Source organism: Nilaparvata lugens, chromosome 6 (assembly GCF_014356525.2).
Source record: "Nilaparvata lugens isolate BPH chromosome 6, ASM1435652v1, whole genome shotgun sequence".
Lineage (NCBI taxonomy): Eukaryota > Metazoa > Arthropoda > Insecta > Hemiptera > Delphacidae > Nilaparvata > Nilaparvata lugens.
The window spans coordinates 3043247-3067258 of record NC_052509.1 but is presented as its reverse complement, the minus strand read 5'-3'; the positions used below and the strand labels follow the sequence as shown (position 1 = coordinate 3067258).

The 24012-nt window shown below is 35.6% G+C and overlaps 1 protein-coding gene across 4 annotated transcripts in view; it reads left to right on the top strand.

Annotated features, from left to right (window-relative positions):
- The window catches only part of LOC111043416 (band 7 protein AAEL010189), a 320350-nt gene that overhangs the window by 42964 nt on the left and 253374 nt on the right, over positions 1–24012 (top strand). For 2 of the 4 annotated variants that reach the window (XM_039429941.1, XM_039429943.1), the window contains exons 1-2: positions 3820–3857; positions 21528–21625. In XM_039429941.1, the coding sequence (XP_039285875.1) occupies positions 3835–3857; positions 21528–21625 (121 nt within the window). In that variant the 5' untranslated portion in view covers positions 3820–3834. Of the gene's footprint in view, positions 1–3812; positions 4482–21524; positions 21626–24012 lie in introns of those variants that run through there. The other 2 variants (XM_039429944.1, XM_039429945.1) reach the window with 2 other exon arrangements.

Sequence of the window (24012 nt, the reverse complement as noted above, 5' to 3'; positions counted from 1 at the left end):
GATCTGGACCTCCAGCTAGTTTTGTGTGGATCGCAATGTCATACCGATCTCAATCTCAACGAAAAAAACTTGAAATAAATCCTAAAACAAAAAAAGGAAGGCTTTAAAGGCTGTGCAAAGCCTAAAAATAAACTTTTTACTGTGATATTTTTCAAAGTTTTTCGATTTGTATATTTTGAAAATTCAAAATATATTTTTATAATATAGAGTAAAATATAAATTTTCTGAAACTATCAATTTTTGAGGAAGTTATTCAATTTACCAAAAATGACCAAAATAACTCAACTAAAAGTTATTTTTGGTAATTGTTAGTGAATTGAATAACTTAATCAAAAATTGATATTCTCAGAAAATTTTCATTTTACCAGATTAACAATACCATGGAGAATCTATCCTCGGAATCTCATGGATTTACCTCTTACCAAATTTGAAATGTTCTGTCCCAAAAATTTGAACATTAGGTGCTCATATCGCAAAAAATAATGATCAGAAAAAAAAATGTTTTCCTGAGGAAACTTTTTCATTTTGATAGCTTGATAGTATACTAATCGGAAAACTTTGAAAAATATCACCAGTAGAAAGTTCATTTTCAGCCTTTGCACAGCCCTAAGGCTAAGGCTTAAGGCTTCCTCAACAGAAAAAGAAAACTTAGCATGCATAGCATTTTCAACATACATATTTCGGCACATGAATTTCTTACATATCTCAAGTTGCAAGGGAGAGGGAATCGTGTGTGTGTGAACTTTTCTCTGAAATCCGAGGTTTATCTAAAAAAGATTATCTGAAAGTTTATCTTTTTACTGGAATATCAATGGAGCAAGGATGCACTTTCCACTCCTTCAATCTGTTTGTGAGAGCAATGAGAATATTGACATCACTGAGTTCACTGATTTAGTATCTAGTGGGATTGTCTTTGAACTCCTTTCAGGAATTTGCTCATTGGTGATTATGTTTGGCATTTGCAATGATTTGAACCATTTATAAAATAGATCTAGTATTAATGAATTGTACACAATATAAGCTCACATCATGCTGAATGAAAAAAATAAAGTAAATATCCTTATACAGTATTTCATGATTATCCTTGTATGTATAAGTACTTTGGCTCTTAGATGTAGGACATCAGATTTTAGAGCACAAAATTACGCCCAGAGGGATTTTGGATTATACATTGAAATGGTAACAAGCGGAGAATGTTGTTGATCAAAAACTGAAATTCATCAAAGTTTATTACTTTTAAAATTTTATTCATCTTTGAAAAATTGAAACTCACTCCTCATTGACGTTAGAGAGTTCCGAATTATCTCATTTTTTTAAGAAATTTTATAGTCTAAAAAAAGGTTGGAGCAAACTTCTGTGTCCCATTACAGGATTTGGCGGAAATGGCTGAAAACTGGAAAATGGATTGAAAATACGAGGTTTTTGGGCCACTCTGTATCTAGCACAGGGAAATTTTGCATGAAAATTGGTTCTAGACTTCTCTCATGTATCCAAACAATCAGAACTGATTAATGATTTTTATGTATTAGAAAATAAATGTATTAAAAAATCAGAACTATAATATTGATTGCAAGCACCAAGCTCAAAGACTGGTCTGAAAACATAGCTAGTCTCAAATAAAATTATTGGTTAAAAACTTTGGTGAATTTCTCCCATTTTCCACCATACTTTCCACCTGGCTGGCGAAGATCTTTTGAAATTGACTGGAGACTCCTCTTGAGCTTTGCAACAAGAATCTTGCTCAGTATGAAGTCCCTGTGGCTGTAACATTTTGTGTTAACCATCATCCAATTTGAATTGATTTTAAAAATGCGTCGCTTGGCTTTTATCAAATCATTTCTTTTAAACATGGAAGCATGCACACTTCTTTAACATCTTTTTAATCAGCTATCATTATTACAAATCCTCCTTCTCAAATTCTACAAACTAAAATATAAATATAGATTCTATACAAATATGTTTCATATATAATTCATAACTCTGGCCACACTATAAAATAGAGACATCATGACATTTTCTACCCTCCCCCCTCCCCATTATGAAATTAGATTGCTATAATAACTAGAGCTATTATTTTATAATAATTTCAATTTAAGATTTTACATGAGAAATAATTTTGATTAAAAATTCATTGTTTTATTGTGTGTAGGTGCTCTTCTCTGATTTTATGATTAACTATTTCCTCATGCACTTTTTTAACCCGTATAAAATTTTATGAAAATACTAATAAGATACTATTATTTTTTCATTGAATCAAAAGTTCATAGATTACAGTATTGTACTAGAGTCCGTTTGTCTGGTGCATTCGGTATTGAAATGAAAATTGAAATAGCCATAGTAAGAATATTACTATGAATATAAGAATAAGTTTTAAGTAAATAAATAAGAATTAAGTTTGTTTTTCTGGTGATTCTTCAAAATTATATTTTTAATATGTGAATATTTCCTATTTTAGTTATAATAATGTAAAATATTTCTCCTATGTTTAGTTTTGAAGCATCTAAATTTGAAAATCTACTTTGTAAAAATACTTGAGGACTGAACATTTTGTGAATTTATTGAAGAACTACAAGACTTAACCTATTCCGGAATATGTGTTATCTAAATTTGGGAAAGGAATAGCACAAGGTTACCTTATCTCTTCCTATCATTTTGATAATGTACTTATTGTATAAATGAATAAATATAGTAAGATTATAAGAATAGGCATATTTGAATCACTCATCCAAAACGAGGTAATTATTAAATTATTCAACGTGGTTCTACTTGATTTAGAATCATAATTTACCGACCAATATCCTTCTCCATCCATAGACATAAATACCTCCAACATCCAACCTCTCTGTAACTGTGTCACTACCGACCCCCCTTTCCCCCTCCCTACCCCCATTCAATCCATTGTGCAGTGATATACCAATAATGGCGGCGCTCGTTTACACATTTAGCACAATATCTGTCACATTAAAACTTCTTATCGCTACTGAATCGATTCCAAATCGTTGTAACTGCTGTATTCATTTCAGTCAGTCAGTATTTCTCATAAATAGCATCAACACTTCCCATTAAATCAATAGTGACTTTTTGAGGTGAATGCAGCTATGGTGAGATATTTTTCTGTCAGTATTCATCACTTATAACACCATTAGTGACTAATTCAACTGATAATGACTGTTTAAGGTGGACACAGCTATGGTAGGGTCCACTTGATTCTGTCAGTATTTCCCTCACAAATAACACCAATGCTACTATTCAATTAATAGTGACTGTTGTTGGTGAATCCAGCTATGATGAGATCTACGTCTTCTGTCAGTATTCCTCACTTATAACACCATTAATGACTAATTCAACCAATACTGACTGTTTGAAGTGAATGCAGGTATGTTGAAATTCACTCCACTCTGTCAGCATACCTTTCATATATAACACCAATTCTTCGTATTCAAAAATAATAGTGACTTTTTGAGGTGAATACAGCTATGGTGAGATCTACTTTTTCTGTCAGTATTGCTCAAGAATAACACCAATGTTCTCCATTCAGCCAATCGTGACTATTTGAAGTGAACACTGCTATTTTGAGACTCACTTTATCTTTCAGTACTCATCACAAATAACATCAATACTCCCCGTTCAGCCAATGGTGACAGTTCGTAGTGAACACATTATTCAATCCTCACAAGCGCAAGACGCATCAATAATTCAGGTGACAGGCAGCCGTGTTGAATTTGCCTATCCTCAGCCAGCCAAGGCCTCAGCCAATCGACCCGTGTTATTACTGAGCATTGTCCGGAGCTGTTATTGTCCGAAAAACCGTCGTCAGCTCCAGTTACTCTGTTAATGCCTGCTAGACTTGTCAACGTGTAAGTCGAGCAAACCAGTGAATAGTATTTGAAGTAATTTGATTTTGAAGAGTGGAGTGTCAGCTTGTCAGATTATAGAAGTTATCTGAATAATTCATCAGAATATACAGCTCAAGTAGAGTATTCAAATAGTTGTTTGAATAGTGAGTAGTTGTTTGAATTCTTTTCACAAATAACAGAAGATACAGCTTGTAGAGAGTTTCTGAATAATTTAATACAAGATAAAACAATTTTTTGGTGGTGTGCCGCTTTTGTTACATATTTTAGACGCTACACATAATCTAAATTTTTGGTGAAGTGACGTTGGTTCTAGAATTTATTTGAGGATTTTACACACTTTTTCAAATATTTTATTGAGTTGTTGCAGTAGTGAGACAGTTTCATCTATTTTAGTAGTTATAATACAGAAAAACTTCAGTTTTCTCAGTGAAGTGTGATTTTCTCTTCTATTGACACTTTCCGAAATTTTCTTGATTTTATTGAGTGATTTTCTCGACAGTTGTGATTTGCTCTACAATAAATTGTTGTACAGGATATATTTGAATCGATCCACAAATTACTGCTTTTTTGGGAGCGAGTGTGATTGTTTCTACTGTAAAAGAGTCATATAAAAGTTGCAACCATGTAAGTAGTTTTTCACATAATATTCGACATAGATTTTGGAATAGTTATATTTTTGTACAAATCTCTCAATGTTGAGTGGAAATAAAGTAGTGATAGCATGTTTGATTTTCATCCTTAGCTATAAGATGGGCTTCTACCAATATCTTTATCATCCTTTTTTCTTCTTGATTCATATTTTGAACAGTATTTTATGAGTTTTTCTATGAAAAATTCAAATATTGCAACCCAAATATTTAGTTCGCATTGCATTGTGAGTATCAATCAGCTTTCAAAGGCTCCAATATTCAACGATTTTTTTTTCATTGGAATATGAAAACAATAATTAAGACAAAGAAACAATTATTACCCGATGAATAAAATCAATGATTTGTTTGAAAAACTAAAATCTTCAATATGAAAGGAAATTGTTGTTTTTTCTACTTGATTCTTTCCTCGCCAGCTACAAAAATTATAAGTTTGCTATTATTATTCTATTATATGTAGTATTGTAATATTAGTAGTCCTACAATATAACAGGAGTATTTTGTCTCCTTCTTCTTGGTTAGGAACATTAGGCTATGGTATCTATATTCGATCTTCACATTGTAAGTAATATTTGGTTGATTTTTATTTAGTTTAGTGGTAAAATTTTAGTGGTACGCATTTCATTCTCTAAGTTACAAAGAACTATGTTTTTTTAATTTTTGCTAGACTTGAAATAGTTATTTGTGCAACTAGTGCGCAAAGTGACAGTTTGCTGCACCGAAAGAAACGTTTACGCCCGAGCCGTAGGCGAGGGCGGAATGGTTTCTTGAGTGCAGCAGAGGAACTTTGCGCACGTATTTCACATTAAGTTTTTCCTACAGTTACCATTGAATATGAAAAGTGGGTAATTATGGGTAAAATTGCCTGAAATCCATCAAATGTTTTTCTGTGTAATTTTATTATTGATAAAAACCTCAATCCTAAAATCCTAAAGTCCTCGTTGTCCTTGGTTATAATATATAATGAATAATAATTAGCGCGTTGTGCTTGGTTGCACCTCTGCTCACTATAGCAGCCACAGCAGTCACTGTTACCAACTTCATTTTGATTTTGCTGCACTGTTGCTCCATATAACCTACTAAGTATTTTGCGTTGCCATGTTGCAAATCTGGAGTGCAGAAAAATTTTTCCCGCACTAGAGCGGAAAAGTGATTCTTTGCGTTCTGTAATCAGTGCAGCAATGGCCACTTTTCAACGTAACTGTAGGAAAATAATATATTTCAATAGTAGTTTCGGATTAATGTTAACATCTCTGCATGTCAACATATTTCACTGATAAGGTACTGGTTTCAATCAAAATATCGGGACACCGACCTTCGCTCGTTATTTATTTATTGACTTTTGATAAACCAAACACAATTCTTTAAAATGATTGGGGAAGTACTAACAGGCACAGCCCAAAACTGTTTCTTTCCCGAATTTTGATTTATAGTCCAGAAAGTAGGTTATGTTCCATACACTTGAATTCAGGTTCAATTTTCTGTTCAAACATTTGAAAACAAAAAATTTATAATTTAGATTATATACAAAACAAATTGAATAACACTCACTAATCAATTGAAATTGTCAAAAATAATGATCAACTTTGAAAAATATGATATACTCTAGTTTAGGAGGATTATCATGTCATGTCAACAAATCAGATTATGTTGATCAAAATCGATTAAATTGTCTAGCTAGATAAAATTTCTCACTGATTGATCATGATTACACAGCTGGAAATAATTCTGTCTCTCTCCCACACAGGCACACGCATATTCTGTTATCGAAAGACGACGAAATTATCATAATATGTTTTCCAAGGATGAATCATTACCCTTTCAATGTCGTCCAGCTAGTTTTCCAGAGAATGAGACCTAGTGCAATCGAATCTTTATATCATGAACCTACTATGTTCCAAATTTCGTGAAAGTCGTTAGAGCCGTTTTCGAGATCCGTAAAACATAAATAACCAGATATAAAAATAGCCAGATATAAAAATAACCAGATATAAAATTACCATATATAAAAATAACCAGATATGAAAATAACAAGATATATATAAATACAGAGATTGCTCGCTTAATATAATAGGATAGAATGGAAAAATAACATATTACTGATCTCATCTTCACAAACATTTTTGGATTAGAAAATGTGATATTCCTATTTTAGTGAAAATAATGTAGAATATGTTCGGTTTTGAAGTATCTAAATTTCAAAATCTACGGTGTGAAAATAATTTTAGGACTGAAATTTTTGTGAATTGGACAACTACAAGACTATTTCGGACTACGTGTAACCTTATCTAAATTTTGGAGAGGAACAGCAAAAGGTTAACTTTTTTCCTCTCCCTATCATTTTGATGATTCACTAATTTTATGAATCAATAAAATAATAAAATGAAGAAATAGGCTATGTTCGAGCACTTTGAATGATTAGCATCCTTTATTATAACATAAATGCTTCCTATTCAATCAATGTAAATCTCACTTCAGTACTATCATAGAGAAACAATAGCATAAGTATAGATATCCCATGGTATAGGGCGTTTATGTCGCAACTTTAACTGTTATCTCAAGCCGCTAGTTCATGTAATTCTTTCCCGTGAAGCTGTGTGACACTGGTAGTCTCTCATATTGTGCCGTTCATACACTCTCACCCCAACAAAACAGTAAAAATCGACAATAATCGACAGTAATCGGCTTGAGATAACAGTAAAAGTTGCGACATAAACGCCCTATACCATGGGATATCTACTTACACTATTGTTTCTCTATGGTACTATTTACTCGCTGAAGCTTATCTCTTATCTCTCTTTCACTAATTGCTGAAATCAATTTAAGACTGAAACAATAAAACAGTAATTAATATTATGGACCACTCCCTTTACAAATGCTTCCCAACTTGACAAATCTGTCCCAAAATCTAGCCATCTGGCTTCTCAGGACTCAGTCAATCTCGGTCTGCTTGTAGGACTTTGGATTTAGTCAAGTCTAGGACTTGGGACTTAGTTGTGGGAATCTGTGTTCAGCTTCAACCGAGGAGTAACGTCTGATTGATTGATTGATTATCCCTGACTGACCTCACCCATTAAACGTGCAATCTATAAACGGTCGTTCCCGTCTGGTCCGGCTTGATTTATCTGATAGAACGTACGGTAGCAATTTGAGAGATTATTCGTGCTCTTGATCAATACACCGGTCTGGTTTATCTCGGTCATCTGTAACTGTTACATTCGCTTTCGAGGTTCGCTCACCTTGGTATTTTCTAAGTTGTTACCGTACTTTAGTGGATTGGCAAGTTTGGGTTTAGTATCTCCACAGTTCATTATAGATTAAGGGTGATGGGCAGTCTCCACAGTCCAATAAATACGGTAGGTAGGTAGGCTAGTATAGTATTAAACATTCTACCAGAGGAAACTCAAACTTAAAATTGTTTTATCAACACACTTTTTTCTATGTATTTCACACGATACTACAGTCAGTAAGTAAACGGATTTGTTTATTTACTTAAATATTTGACTGCATGTCGTGTGAAATACATAGAAAAAAGCGTGTTAATACATCGCAGCTCGGATTGGATCGAGAAACCATCATCTCTATTGTTTTATTTCATGACTCCACTAAATTGGGAGACTTGATTATCAATGGATAAGAATTGAATAATTTGATGGTTGGTTCAAGGTTAGATATTGAATCTATAGTTCTTTATATTGGCGAAATATTACAAATTAATGATTTGAAAGCTCCCGGTATTATTCACTGTAGAATGGACAATGGAGAAATAGGCTACTCCCTACAATATAGAAAAAGTGTAACTACTCAGATTAGGTCACAATAATGTGTGTGAATTATATTAAATTTTTGTGACTTTCATGTTAACCCGTTTGTAGAACAAAGAAAAAATTTAGGCCTTGCTGTTCACGTCAAAATGTGTTGGATTTTGCTATATAGACTATCAGTTACACAGATTCTGTATTTTCTATTGTGTTTAAATTTGGAGCACTCTGTTTTGAATACCGTACTTAGGCCGGGTTGCCGGTTAAATTTTAAACCGTGCCTGATTAATTTCACGAGAACCAATCAGAGAAGGCCTTTTTGATGATATGGTTTCTCTGATTAGTTCTCGTGGAATTAATCACAGTTAAAGTTTAACCGGCTTTTGTGCAACCGGCACTTTGATTTGATTACTTGACCCTGTTTATATATTGAATATCTTGTAAAGCATTTCTATTATTACTCTACTACGGTGGGGTCATTTCCGTTTGAGATCAAATACCTATCTCCCCACTTCCTTGTCCTCTTCTAATGTGAGTAGGCCCACCAGACAGGCAGGAATCCAGCAGTAGGTTGGTCAATTAAGGCTTAATCTGACCGCCATATCAAGTCATAGCTCGGGGGCTCAGGGCACTGACCATCCTTGTCCAACGATCTATATATACTAAGTTAGTATGTAGATCGTTGTCCTTGTCACATCAAACGGCTGCCCAGTCTATTAATAGTGCTCATGCTTGCTGCGGATATTGCTCAAATCCCCCCACTCCTCATCTAGGACATTGTGGTGAAGACAGAGGAGTGAAAGATGGAGGAAGGGGGGAGAATTCAAAGGAATGACCAATGAGGGAGAGGAGGAAGAGGAGGAGGAGAAGGAAGTGGTTTAGGAGAAGGAGGGTGATATAATGAAGCAGTAAAGAGAAGTTGAGGAGGATGAGTAGTAAAAGATGACCAGCATTTGCTGAATAAATTGCGTCAGAAAATGTAAACTGATAAAAATTAAGATCAAGATGGGAGGTCAGTCATACATCTCAGGAGAAATTGTATTGCCGCTTCTTCCAAGAGTGCAATACTCACAAGCCTCTCCCAAAGTGCCCTCTCAAAGACTTTCTCCTCCTATAATGGAGCAGTAAGAGAGGTTGAGGAGGATCAGTAGCAAGAGGAAAGGAAAGGAAATAGTAAAGAAAAAGATAGAAAATGAGAGGGTGGAGGTGAAGTTGGAAAAGTGAGAGAAAGAGAAGGAAGAGGAGAGCAGGTGGAGGGGCAGGTGGAGGAGAGCAGAAGGAGGAGACGGAGGAGAAAGAGCAGAAGAAAAAGAAATAGGACGATTAGAACAAGGAAAAGGAGAAGAAGAAGAAGAAGAGAAGGAAGAGGATGAGGAGGGGGAGGTATAAAGAGAAAAGGGAGGAGAAAAAGTAGTTTGAGGAGGATGAGTAGGAGAAGGAAAGAGAAGGAAATGGTGGGAGGAGAATGGGATGAAGAATAAGAAGGAGGAGGGGAAGTTGGAGAAGTGGGACAGTTGTAATTGGGAGGGGTAGGTGGAGGAGAGAAGGAGAAGGAGACGAAGGAGATAGAGATGTAGGAGAAGAAATTGGACGATTTGAACAAGGAAAATGTGGAGAAGAAGAAGGAGCAAGGAGAAGAAATCGGACGATTTGAACAAGGAAAATGTGGAGAAGAAGAAGGAGCAAGGAGCAGAAGAAGTAAGAGGAGAATATAATGAGAAATAGGAGTAGGACATTAGAACAAGGAGAATATAGAGAAGTAGCTGAATAAGAGCATGTGAAAGAGTACAATAAACAGTGGAAAAAGTAGGATATAGAGAAAATATCAAGTAGAAGACGAGCAGAGAAGATGAGAAGTTGGAAAGAGGAATAAGAGAGAAATATAATAAGAGAAAGAAAACATGAAGAACCAAAAAACTGTAGAATCGGACAGTAAAAAAGGAGAAAAAATAAATTGGGAAAAAATTGAAAAGAATCAAGCCCAATAGAAACTGGAAGAAATGGAAGAAATCAAACCCAATAAGTAGATGGAAGATAAGGAAGAATAAAAGAAGATAGAAGAATCAGATGAAAGAGATGGAGAACAGAGTGCTGTGCAGCAGAACACGGAGGAAAAGGAGGAGGTGGTGAAAAAGAGAAGGAGGAGTTGAAGGAGGAGGTGCAGGAAGAGCAGGAGCAGGAGGAGGAGGTGGAGAAGGGGTAGACGGGGAAGGAAGAGGGAGGGGAAGACGAAGAAAAGATGAAGAGTGGATGGTGGAGGTAACAATGGAGGAGGATAGGATAAAGAGTTGGTGAAAAGAGAGGTGAACAGATTAGATTAGATTAGAATTTTTTATTTATGTACCTATGTTACAATATTTACTGGCTTATACACTAATTTTCATCAAAAATGACGGTAATGCTAATTATTCAACGAATTTTACAAAGTTAAAAAATTAATCAATGAGAATAAAGATTAAATGCAATTAGAATAGCGATAGTATAAAATTGTGATGTAACTAAATAATTCGGCGGTGTTCCAACAAATAATTGTCGAATCTCAAAGAAGGATCGATAATAGGATCATAAAATAATATCATAAAGGAAGTATATCTTATTACTTATTTAATCTGTGATAATATCCTTCCCATCAACACACGACCGGGTTTTGATGGAATAGAGCTGTTGGGAATATTATAACATGTGAATATGTGATTCGAATATTAGGATTATGGGATATAATAATAATAATATCGAGTGACCTGGCTGGCTCAGGTCTAGTGTCAGAGTTTTCAGGTCGCAACTGATCAATTCAGGGCCTCTGACATGACCTAACGACTGTTTTTTAGGCAGCCGGGACCGACGGCTTAACGTGTCCATCCGAAACACGGGAGTGGCCCGAGATAAATATCTTGCCCGGGCCGGGATTTGAACCCGGGCCTCTGAATCATGAAGCCAGCATCTGATCCACTCGACTACGGCCACTACGGATTATGGGATGAATGGATAAGATGGATGATATTAGAATAATAGTGAATACAATATTGCATTAATGATTCAAAATAGATAAATGGAACAAACGTTATAGGGTGGGATTTAATTAAGATTTTAGAAGTTGATTGAGTAATAATGACGATATATACAATACTAAAGAACAGAAAATGTTGAGATGAGATGATGAATATGTATTATGTATGATGGATGAATGAATGGAATGAATGATGAATGAAAGGAAGGAGAGAGAAGAAGGATAAGTAAGATAAAGAGCAGAATGAGGAAGAATAGGAATGGAAGGAGAAGGAAGATGAGGGTGAGGAGTTGAAGGTGGAGGAGGATGAGGAAGAGGAGGACATAACGGTGCAAATGGTGTATATTAGTGCACCCTCCGGACAGAAGGTATGCACATTCAGGTGTGGAATCTGTCGGCTCACTTATATTGGTTGGCCATCATATTATCAACCCATAAACCAGACATCGCAATCGCCCACTACATTCAATATTTGATCGTAGAGATCCGTTGATTTGAGAATTATCAGATGAATAAATTCAATCAACAAACATCATAATCGTGGGCTACATAATCTCAAGTGCTAGTACAATATATTGTCTCTCACATTGCACGAAAAATTCCCAACTAATATTGAATCAACCGCATGAACTTTGAGCAAAGGAAATTTACATCAACGATCCTTGTTAGTGTAGTCATGATATTTCGAAAAAATTCAATTGATAAATTTGAATCTCTTATATCCTAAATACTTCAAAAACTCAAAACTTTGAACTCTTAACAGAAACTCATTCCCCAAACCTTGAATAATGATGAAGGCACTAGACTTAATTTTGACTTCCTTTTTCAAATTGAAGTTAATGTATTCAAACTTTGGTAGTGGTAGTGTTTCCAGTTTAGTAGTTGAGTAAAATGCAACGATATCTTAATATTAACGTAATTTGAAACTTTTGTCATGGAGAAACAATAGCGTAAGTAGATATCCCATGGCATAGGGTGTTTATGTCGCAACTTTTACTGTTATCTCAAGCCGATTACTGTCGATTATTGTAGATTTTTACTGTTTTGGCCGGGTGAGAGTGTATGAACGGCACAATATGAGAGACTGCCAGCGTCACATAGCTTATGGGAGAGATCGATGTGGACTATCGGCTTATATATATATATATATATATATATATAATATATATATATATATATATATATATATAAGCTCATGCTTTATGGGCCAGCATGTGGAAGCGTCACAAGTGACTTGTCATAATTTAAAAATACAAAACAGAAATTACATCGAAGATGTACATTGAAGGACTGTATGCTATAATATGCAGTATTACAGCATATTTTGGAATGGCCTCTATGGGTCTACCTCAAATGTCAATTCTCTGTAATACTCCTTCGATCCATTTAAGCCCCACATCACTTGCCGCATGCACCTCCTGCAATCCTCCCTCACATGGGAACAGGGGGCAGTTTGAAACCAAGTGCTCCATTGTCTGTATCTCGCCACAATCACAGTATGGGTCAGGTGTAAAGCCCCATAAGGCAAGAGACTGGACGCATCTTCCAGTAGATGTCCGGAACCTGTTCAAACAGCACCACTGCCGGCGGCCAAGCAGTGTCCCTGGCACCTCTCCGTTTGGATCCTCAATTAGATGTTTATTCTTCACTGATGAGGAGGACCACCTTGCCTCCAAATCGTTCCAATATCCTGACCATTCTGATAATCTAATCTCAGATACCTCCTAGATTGTAGCCGTCTTGCTGGTGCATTATTTAGCTCCTTAGCTATTGGCAACTCATTCCTTGAGACAACCCTGTTAACAAGTTGTCTTGTCTTATTCAATCTGCGGAGGTCTGGTGGCAGGACATTACAAAGCACAGGTAGCCAGTTGGTCTTATTGTGCCACTGATTTTCCTCATGGATTCATTTAGCTGCACATCGATCTTTCCCACATGTGCACTATGTGCCCACACAGGTGAGCAGTATTCAGCCACACTGTACACCAAGGCAAGACTGGATGTTCGCAGCGTTCCCACATTGCAACCCCAGGTTGTGCCAGCCAGTTTGCTTATAATATTGTTTCTGGTCTTTAACTTGTCTCTTACTCCCTCCAAGTGATGGCGGTAAGTTAGAGACCTATCAAGTCGCACACCTAGGTATCGAGGGGCTTCCTGATGTGTCAGTCTCTCTCCACAGAAAACAATATTAAGCCTTTTCCCTGCATCCCGATTACTGAGATGAAAAGCTGTTGTGACTGTCTTGGTTGGATAGGGTTTCAGGTGCCATGCCTTGAAGTATTCTGCCAAATTTTCTAGATCTCTGTTGAGCATAGTTTCCAATACCTCAAATGAGGAGTCTTGTGCCACCAAGCCAATATCATCTGCATACACAAATTTTTGTGCTCCTGTGGTAGGGAGATCGGCGGTACACAAATTGAAGAGCATCGGAGATAGCACGGAGCCCTGAGGTAGTCCATTCTGTATTCTCCTCACAGAGCTTTTCATACCACCATGTGCCACCCTCAGCGTTCTATTCGATAGCAGGGATTGTATGAGGTGACAGTTGCTCTACATTTCAATGTCCGTGTAAGTTTTAGCAGCAGTGCACTGTGCCAGACTGTGTCATAGGCCGAGCTAAGGTCAAGAAATACTGCCCCCGACTTCAGCTTCCTCTCAAAACCATGCTCTATGTAGGTTGTGATGGACAGCACTTGTTCTTCACAGCTACGACCTTCCCTAAATCCTGCCTGTTCCTGTGGAAGACACTCTTCTACTCTTCCGATAATCCTGGACAGCAGGACACGCTAAAAAAGCTTATAGATGACAGATAGGAGTGATATTGGTCTGTAGCTCTTTGGGTCACTAGGCTCCTTTCCTGGCTCCAGAATGGCAACAACTTTTGCTCTCTTCCATACCACTGGTGTTCTAGATTGCTCCATAACAATTGCGAAGAGGTTAGTTAGCCAGTGTATGGCCTTGGGTCCCAGGCTCCTTATGAATTCAGGAAGGATGCCATCAACTCCAGCAGCTCTACCCAGCTTGATGTTTTTGATTGCAGCTAACACCTCACTATGGTTCACTGGACTCACAAAGCCAGATCTTTCAGTACATCTACGCAATTCTCTTCTCAGATGTCGCTTCATATGCAGTGAGTCTCTGTGTGGTACATTGATATTGCTAACCTCACATTTGGTGTCAGCTAATACATCAGGTGAGACTGTTGCATGGGTTGTGATCACTTTCGCTGCTCCCAGTCTTCTAAGAAGATTCCATGATTTTCTACTGGAATGAGTAAAATCCATGCTCTCCATTGCTGCCACCCATCTGCTGCGTCTCTCCTCATCCAGTTTTTGCATCAGCTGGTTGGCAGTCTCATCACTGTGTGAATTCCTGTATTCTTTGAGAAGGTCACTACACTCCTTACTCCAGCAGGGAATGTAACTCTTCCTATGACCTCTTGGCATTGATCTTTTAGCCGCCACATAAATCAGTTTGGTGAATCTATCATCATTCTCAATAGACACTGGGATTCTGCTCAACTATCGGCTTGAGATAACAGAAAATTTACAACATAAACACCCTATACCGTGGGATATCTACTTATGCTATTTTTTCTCTATACTTTTGTATAGGCTGAATAAGGTTGGATATTTCTGGATGAATAAATATTATTAGTACTAGGGAAATTTTTGACTCAAATGATAATACAGTATAACAATATTATCGTAGATAATACGTTACGTACTTAGATAATACAATATTGATAGTATTGTTATTGGACTTGTGTATTCAACTCCCAGTTTTGTTTTACTTTTTACTAATCTCTTTGACCAGTCTACTAGTATTATATATCTACTCTGTCTCGAGTTTATATTTTCTGGCTAAAGTGGAAAAGGGGGTTCTTATTGCCTCAATTTCGCCCACATCATTATTGATATTGTAAAGTGTAAATAAAAGGCATTCATCCATCTATCTACATTCCACAGGGAAATATTAAAGGAGTATCAATTATTCATTTGTAAGCCTGATGAAATAAATAATTGATTAATTCTGTAACAATTGATTTCAAACTGATGCTTATTGATGATAATTCGATTTGGAATTATTTTAATCGGCGTAGAATGACAGTGGATGTTTACGCAGTCATCGATATTAAAAATAGAGTCTTTGGGAAGAGAAAACTTGCTAACATTATTGAGTATAGAATCGATATGTCAAAAACTAATTATTTGCGTCATAATGTTATCAAATCTATGCCCCTTGACTGGAACTTCATTAACGAACAATAATCTATTTAGAGATTTAAAGTGCAGAACCGTAGGCTACAATCAAGATGTCAAACTGTGCCAAGCTCCTATTAGATTTGCATTCATTCCACATTCCCTTACTCCAAATTTGTATTGGCTTTTATTCAGTCCATTACTTTTATCTGATTTAATTCCAGCTTCCCCTAATTTAGATGGATTTGATCATCGATTGATTCTAGAAATTTCAATATTTTGAATATTCATCCATTATCAATTTTAAAATGCTGACTTTGATACTGTATTTGTATGTAATACTGTATATATTTCTACTATATTGTATTGTATTTGAATACCTATATTATATTGCATCTTAATATTATTATACTGTATTTGAATTCATATTGGATTGTATTGTATTTGACCTTTTCATTACACACAAATTTCGAGTTTGGAATTCTATGAGCAACATCCTCAGCCCTTATAAAATACTCTCCACCCATCTTTTCAGTATTCTGATGAACCAAATAATTGAGCCACATCTTTATGAAAGTAGCCATCATCTCCATTTCAATAAAGTAGGCTAGTTGAACGATTAATGATTCAATTCCAAAGCCTTTTTATTCAATATAATTCTATGCACAGTTCTCATACTTGTAGGCTGAACATCATCACAAAGAAATAACGACAGTTTTTCCAATTTTTCTATTTCTGGTATTACCGGTGCCTTACAAGCCGGGATAAATAAATTGCAGCAGTAATTTTGACGGAAACCAAACTTAAGTTCTGATAAGTGGGTCATTTGGTTAACCGAATCAGGTGCGCGTTATTGTGTACCGTTGCATCTTTAATGAGTTGTCCGACTGCCGGAATCTCTGTTAAATAATTGATTAATTGCAATTAAATGTTAAGCTCTCAGTACTGTGGACAGACTGTAACGCTATTGATCGGTTGAGTTCATCGTTGCACTATTATTAACCCCTGGACGGTTGTAACCCATATTCCCATTTGGCTCACAGAGTTATCAAGGTTAAATTTGTAGTATGAGTCGATGGAGACTGATATAATAAATGTTTAGACCAGTCGCAGTGTCACCTCCAGCATTCTACATTATATTTAGTGCTTGCTTTATTATAGGTATTCAACTATTTTTGTGAATATCAAATCAAGTTAACAATATTTTTGCCTAAAATGTTTCTTTCATTAGAGATTTCCATGGATAGGTATTGAGTTTTTCTAAAAACTATTAATCCACGACAATGAGAAAATAATAATAAATTAATTGTATTTTTGAGTATTATTTAATTATTCACTCTATTCTATATTGTATATTGGGAATTTTTTGAATAGTGTCAACTTTAGGTTACACAATAATAACCCATAACACAGAAAAATATTCAGCATTCATTTTGGTATGAATTTCAAGAACTATTTGGTCTTCCTTAAGAAAATTAATATTTGAGTGACTTCCTCATCAATAAGCTAAGTTTGGATTATATCGGATTGTTATTCCAACTCATATCGCATTGAATTCGCTTGAATCTTGAATATAACAATATCAATTAGATACAAAGAATAATAAACTTTGGAGATAGAAAAAAATTCAGCAAGAAGTAGTCATGCACACTATTATTTTTCAAATTGATAATTATTAGATGTCATGCAACAGTTAAGACTATTTTTTTAGAAATATAAAATTTGAAGAAAGAAATTACTGTATCCTCTATATTAGTGTTAGCATAGAGCGAGGTATCTTTTCTATTGAAATTTCCTTAATCGGAATTCGATTTTACAAAAAAATTGTCTCATCCTTGTATAATGCCTTATATAGAATAAAACAAAGTAGACTAGAATCTATGGGAGATACAAAGTATAGTACGGTAAAGAGTGTCTTATTTACTTTAGGGCTACTCCTTAATATTAATAAAAATATAAATATAAGTACCCTTTTGAAAATGATTGGAGAAATTTTTTCAATTACTTGATAATTGCATCAAATGGCCGAAACATGTTCTGACTAAACAATTTTAAAAGGGTCTTTGATTTCTATTTGTATTAATACGGTAAATAGATTTATTGGCATTTGTATTGTTACAGAAATTAATGGTAGTTTCTAGAATTTTCTTAAATATATTTAATTTGAAAAAATCTACTTTCCTCAGTTATAAGAGTTCCATAAAGAGTTAGAAGTCTATATTGTTTCAATTTTTTCCCAGAAAGCTTTTTGTGCAGCGTCCTACAATAGAAATTAATATAACTTTGATAAACAAGAGAATTACTGTTTGTTCATCAATAATTAGAATGAAATCCTCTGAGAGTGACGTCAAGAAAGTTCAAAAGAGAAAATTAGTAATGAAACAACAAAGTCAACAGGAATATACATAGAAGAACAGTCATTTTCTAGCAAAAGGCTTCCATTTCCAAAGGAGAATGTTCCCAGTTGTTTTTACTTTTGGAATCTCATAATATTTTCTCCTTCAAAGAGAATCTAATTCGATCAGACCGTGGAGAGGTAGGGGAAGTTGTAGAAGAGATCAAGGGAGAGGAGTGGTGGGGTGGGTAGGGAAAAATAGTGGAAGGGGGTAGGGAAAAGGAGTGGTGGGACGGGTGGGAAAAGGAAGAGGGGAGATAATGGAAGAACAAAGCATAGAGCATGGAACAATGATGATATATTCATTCCAAGTCAAGGATCTGTTCTGAACAAACTGTAGTTGATGTCTTGATTTTTTCCTTCTTGTACTTCCATTTCCTTCTAAGTTCATACCATCCTTCTCTCCCGCTTATATCTTTCATTTTCTATCTCTTTAGTCCATCTTTCTGTGGAAATTCATACACAGTAGGCTATCTTGCTGTGCGCGCAGTGCTTTTGAGTCGCTACTTCACATCAAAGGAATATTCGCTTTTTATGTAACTTCCTTTTTGGAATGTCTGACTGTATTCAATTGAGTGGAAAATGTTACGATATCTCGTGAATAAACAAGTTTGAGATGGTTTTGATATTTTCAGTGAAATTCTTCACAACTCCTCATGTAATTTGTCAAATATTGTTTTGTTGAATAGTGTCTTAGTATAAATATTTTGACTGTAGTATGTTGCATGAAGTCTGACGTTTCTAATTGAGTCAAAATATTATCACATTATAATTATTTTTTAACGAAAATCCTGAATAAATGCTGTAAATCACCCCGAAGACTTCTGCTACTGCAGACATTGACAACAGGGTTAACAGCTAGATGGAAATTTGATGAGAACTGCATTCCTGACTGGCAATTGGGAGGAACCGGGTTCGATTCCCGGGCTGGCAACTAATTTTTGGATAGTAGTTCTCATCGAATTTCAATCAAGCTGTTTACCCTGTTGCCAATGTCTGCAGTAGCAGAAGTCTTCGGGGTGATTTACAGCATTTATTAAGGATTTTCGTTAAAAATAATTATATATTAATTAGCATTTGAATAGATGCATTCTCTAATGCATTTAATTCCATCTGTAATTATCACATTTCTCAAATATATCAGTCTACAAGGATCTTGATATTTGTTACGAGTTCTCCACAATTCTCTACCTAATTTATCGATTATTGTTGAATATAGATGTTTACAAAATTTTTATAGGATCATCTACCGGGAAAATCTATATAAAAGAATCGAGCCTCAAATTTTGACATTCAATAACTTTCTTGTGTGCACCGATTTTTTAGTTGTGTTCGTTATGTTCAGGACCAGGTTTATGGCCTATCAAATTCATAATCCGACTTGAGGACTCTTTCCTACGGTCCTTCAAACTTTACATGTAATCCTTATTGGAAAAGATTTGTGAGCTGGCCACACATAGAAATAAAAATCAGCTGTTATAATCATTGCGTCATCCAACAGCCGTCGGTGAATCTATTTTCTATTGTTTTTACTTTCCTTGTCCTATTACCATAGGTAAGGAAAGTATTGCTTTCCGAAAAAAATTAAGGTACCCCAATTTCTAAATTTCTATACGTTTCAAGGTCCCCTGAGTCCAAAAAACTGGTTTTAGGGTATTGGTCTGTATGTGTGTGTGTGTGTGTGTGGTGTGTGTGTGTGTGTGTGTGTGTGTGTGTGTGGTGTGTGTGTGTGTGTGTGTGTGTGTGTGTGTGTGGTGTGTGTGTGTGTGTGTGTGTATGAGTGTATGTGCGTCTGTGTACACGATATCTCATCTCCCAATTAACGGAATGACTTGAGTTTTGGAACTTAAGGTCCTTTCACTATAAGGATCCGTCACGAACAATTTCGATCAAATGCAATTCAAGATGGCGGCTAAAATGGCGAAAATGTTGTCAAAAACAGGGTTTTTCGTGATTTTCTCGAAAACGGCTCCAACGATTTTGATCAAATTCATACCTAAAAAAGTCATCGATAGGCTCTATCAACTGCCACAAGTCCCATATCTGTAAAAATTTCAGGAGCTCCGCCCCATCAATGCAGATAGATTCCCAATTATCAGGCTTCAGATACAATTGAAACAAAGAAAATCAAGTGAAAATCTCTACAATTGATGTTCAGTAACATTTTCACCTAAAATTGAAAATGAGCTTTAAATTCGAGAAAATGTGATTATTCAATTGCAAATTATTGTTGATTCTATTAAATCATTCACTATGCAGAGATAGCAGACCTCATGTGTGTCTCCAGCGTTATTGCCCTGTCACCAGCTGGCTCAAATATTTGAATAGTAGACTTGAGATGCGCGGGAACACTAGCGTCAGTGATCAATTTTCATAACGGCAAGGAAAGTTGTGTGAGTGCGCCACACCAGATTTTTCTATTTTCTTTTTACTGATTCACAAAATTTCAATTCTAATAATGCCGCGGTACGAAAGACGTCAAAACTTGGGTCGTAGAACTCGAAATGCTGTAAATTTAGAATATGCACGGGAAAATCAGCAGCTATAGGAGATATAGGCTACCATTCAATTTCCCAGCAAGCTGCATCCAACTATACCTAGAATACAACAGACTGCTGCACAACTAACTAAGAACATAGAAAGTGTCTATATTGAGATATAGATGTAAATACTGATTGTTGGATAAATTTCATAAAAATACAGTGCATCAGATTAAGCTAAGGTTAAGCACACCTGAGTAGGCGCGGCTTGGTGATACAAAGTGTTGATCTTATGGAGATTGCCTTATCACACCGTTCCACGCCATCCCCGATTCTGTGTGTGTGAGTTCTTCCATTCAAACCAATAAGCAAGAAGCACCTGGATGCAAAATGCCGCATCGCGCCTCCTCAGGTGTGCATCCAGCTAAAGTTTGCCATGAAATGCATTAACTATTTGGCGGTACGAAGTTCGCCGGGCCAGCTAGTGTTGAATAAATTTGCATTGATGAATTCGAAGTGTCAAATCAAATAGACCAGGAGTTCGAGTTTTCAAATTTAAATTGAATCTTATCGAGATTGGAAGATTACAAACTGTATCATAGGAAATACTACATACATTCATGATACTGTTTCAAAATAATCTTCAAATTTAAGATCAAATTTTCATTCTGGGAAGAGCTTTATCTATCTTGATGTACGTTTGCTAGCGGGTAATGGTGTACATTTTAATATTCATGGAAAAACAGAACGCTAAAAGTTATGTTTTCTTCCATCTTCCATATAAGTTGTCCACTATTGTGTCAATTCATAATTCGAATGATAGGTCCAATTCTCCACAACTTCATTCTATTCTTTTCAATTATTTTGATTATTTGCCAATGTTGGAATTCTTTAATTTTGTTCTTCTAATCTGTCGATTATCTATTCTGTCAATTTACAATTCAAATAATGAGTGTGATTCTTCATTACTTCATTCTATTCTTTGATTATTTTTACTAATTTAAAAATCCTTCTATTTTGTCAAGTTTCAATACAAATGATACAATCCTCTATTACAATAGAGGATTCTTAATAGAGGACACCATATCTTTCCACAGTATAACAATACGATCCTCTACAATTTGTAATTTATTCTCTAACTATTCTTACTGATTTAAAAATTGTCTGTACTGTTGCAGTGAGTCGATGTCGATGCAACGTGTTGACCCGGCTCTGCCGATTCCCCTGGAAGTGGCCAACACCCAGTATCCTCCCGACCACAAGCCAATCATCGGAGGTGAGTTGTCTCTCAATACTTTCAATAATCCTTATAATTTAATAGACTACTCAATATTTAGTGAATGAGCTTCCACTTGTTCGAATGTACAGCCTGCACTTTTTCAGTCCTGAGTCCTGATGTTTATCAGGGAATTGATCCACATCTCTTCCACACGGCGATTTTGGTTCCAGAAATCTCTATTTTCAATCACTTCGTATACCGTATGGTGTATGCCGCATTGACATGAAGTAACAAAAATCAATCAGCACTCAACAATTCTCTATGACTGCTACTATTTTTTCAACCAGGTGATGGATAGTTTCATTGAAGAGGCAATGATTTATCCTAAATTTTTTGCCAACTTATACAATTCAGTACTGAGTATTTTTTGGTATTTCAATTCAAAATCATAAGTTGGATAATATCAGTATCGTTTTATTGGTCCGTAAAGAATCTCTATTCATGAGAGCCATTTTGAAATGGAAGACATAGAAGCTATGACATTTGGAAATGGTTTTCTTGAGTTGAAACATGTTATAAAATATTAAAGGGTACTGGATAATATTGTTCTTTCCATAATTTTTTCATCTTTCAAGAGTTTCCTTTATTATTTAGTATGGTTATCTATTAATTGTGTAAAAAAGGTTCTTCATGGTATTGTCTGTGAGCCTTTATATGTATATGTACATCAAAAAATAAATAAATAATATCGTCACTCCATCTCAACTAATTTATTTGAATTGAAGCGGCCAAAATTTTTTTTTAATACTCAGTATAGTTTAATGCCTTGTTAGGGTGGGCAGGCAATTGATGATCGATTGTCAAACTAGGCAATCCACTGCTGACTCAATCTTCAGTTTCTCCAGATTTTATTTTGTGCTCGATGGTATGCGGTATTAACCAGGATTTCCTATATACTACCTGTATAGGTCCTGTACTTCAGGACTTCTACTATAGGAGGTCCTACAGCTTATTGAAAACTTGCAAGTATTGAAAGCTCATTATATCCAATTTTAGAGAAAGGGTAACACACATCCAGAGATAAGCCGATAATACTCTGAAAGTGTATTTGAAAACGTTCCATATTATCATCCCAAGCATGAATACGAAATCAATCCAGCACATCTACTCACCCTTCAGTAGTTATGAAATATCCACTTCCCCAGGTTATTATTCTCCTATCTTTCCGATCTGGAACCCTCTGAGGAGATTCCATTTTTATCCTAGCCATTTTTTATTCGGTTGCTGAGTTAACATGTGCACTATTCATGATTCAGAGCAGCAGTTTTGTCATTCTTATTGGTCGCAGTCGGGTTTGAATGTCATCAATATATATGGGAGGTAGGTAGGCTTGCGCCGCTCAGTCGATAAATCAGTTCGTGGAAAATACGACTTCCTTTATTGCATCTCTCGATTTATGGTTTCCCCACTGTTACGCGGAATTCAGGCACCTTATATTTTCATCCGATAACTCGTCTATTGGTTAGAGTTGGAATGAATGTTAGTGGTCAACCAGCTTCCAATTAGGATTAATGAATTGTGTTTTTTGTGTAATATTGAATATTAATAGATACTATTAACTATCGAGGTATGAATATTGTCTATCAGCATAGAGATCCCGGGTTCAAACCCTCTCATCACCAAAGTTTTTAATGATATCACTCTCGTGTTATCGGATGGGCACATTAAACTGTCTGTCCCAGCTGATGTATGACAGTCCTAAGGCCCATTGACGGCTTAAATTATATATTCAGGCGGTGGGACCTTCCCGCAAGGGACACCCCACCAACAAAAGCCATACGAATTTACTTTTTATTGTCTATAATACAGTATTAGTCCCTAGGATGTCATTATTATTCCAGTTCTATCTACTATAACTATATCCATCTTATATTGATCTCTTAGTGATGTTTTGACGATAGCATCATAAATAGAAACGCTTATATTTTTGTAGATTTTGATGAATTTATCTTCAAACATTTTAAAAGTGAAACTTTAACTATATCATGTACAAAAATATGAATATGAGGTATTCTGATCAACAAAAAAGTTGGAGATATACGTTTCGAGATCTCACTATCTTGAAGCTTGTTATTAGATGTTATTATGTAGCCTGGGTGGATATTATCATACGGAAACAATAGCATAAGTAGATATCCTATGGTAGATATCCTGCGTTCATGTCGCAACATTTACTGTTATCCCAAGCCGATATTCCACGTAGTTCTTTCCTGTGAAGCTTTATGACGCAGGTAGTCTCTCATATTGTGCCGTTCATACACTCTTACCCGGTCAAAACAGTAAAAATCGACCATAATCGACAGTAATCGGCTTGGGATAACAGTAAAAGTTGCGACATAGCCTAAAATATACCATGAGATATCTACTTATGCTATTGTTTCTCT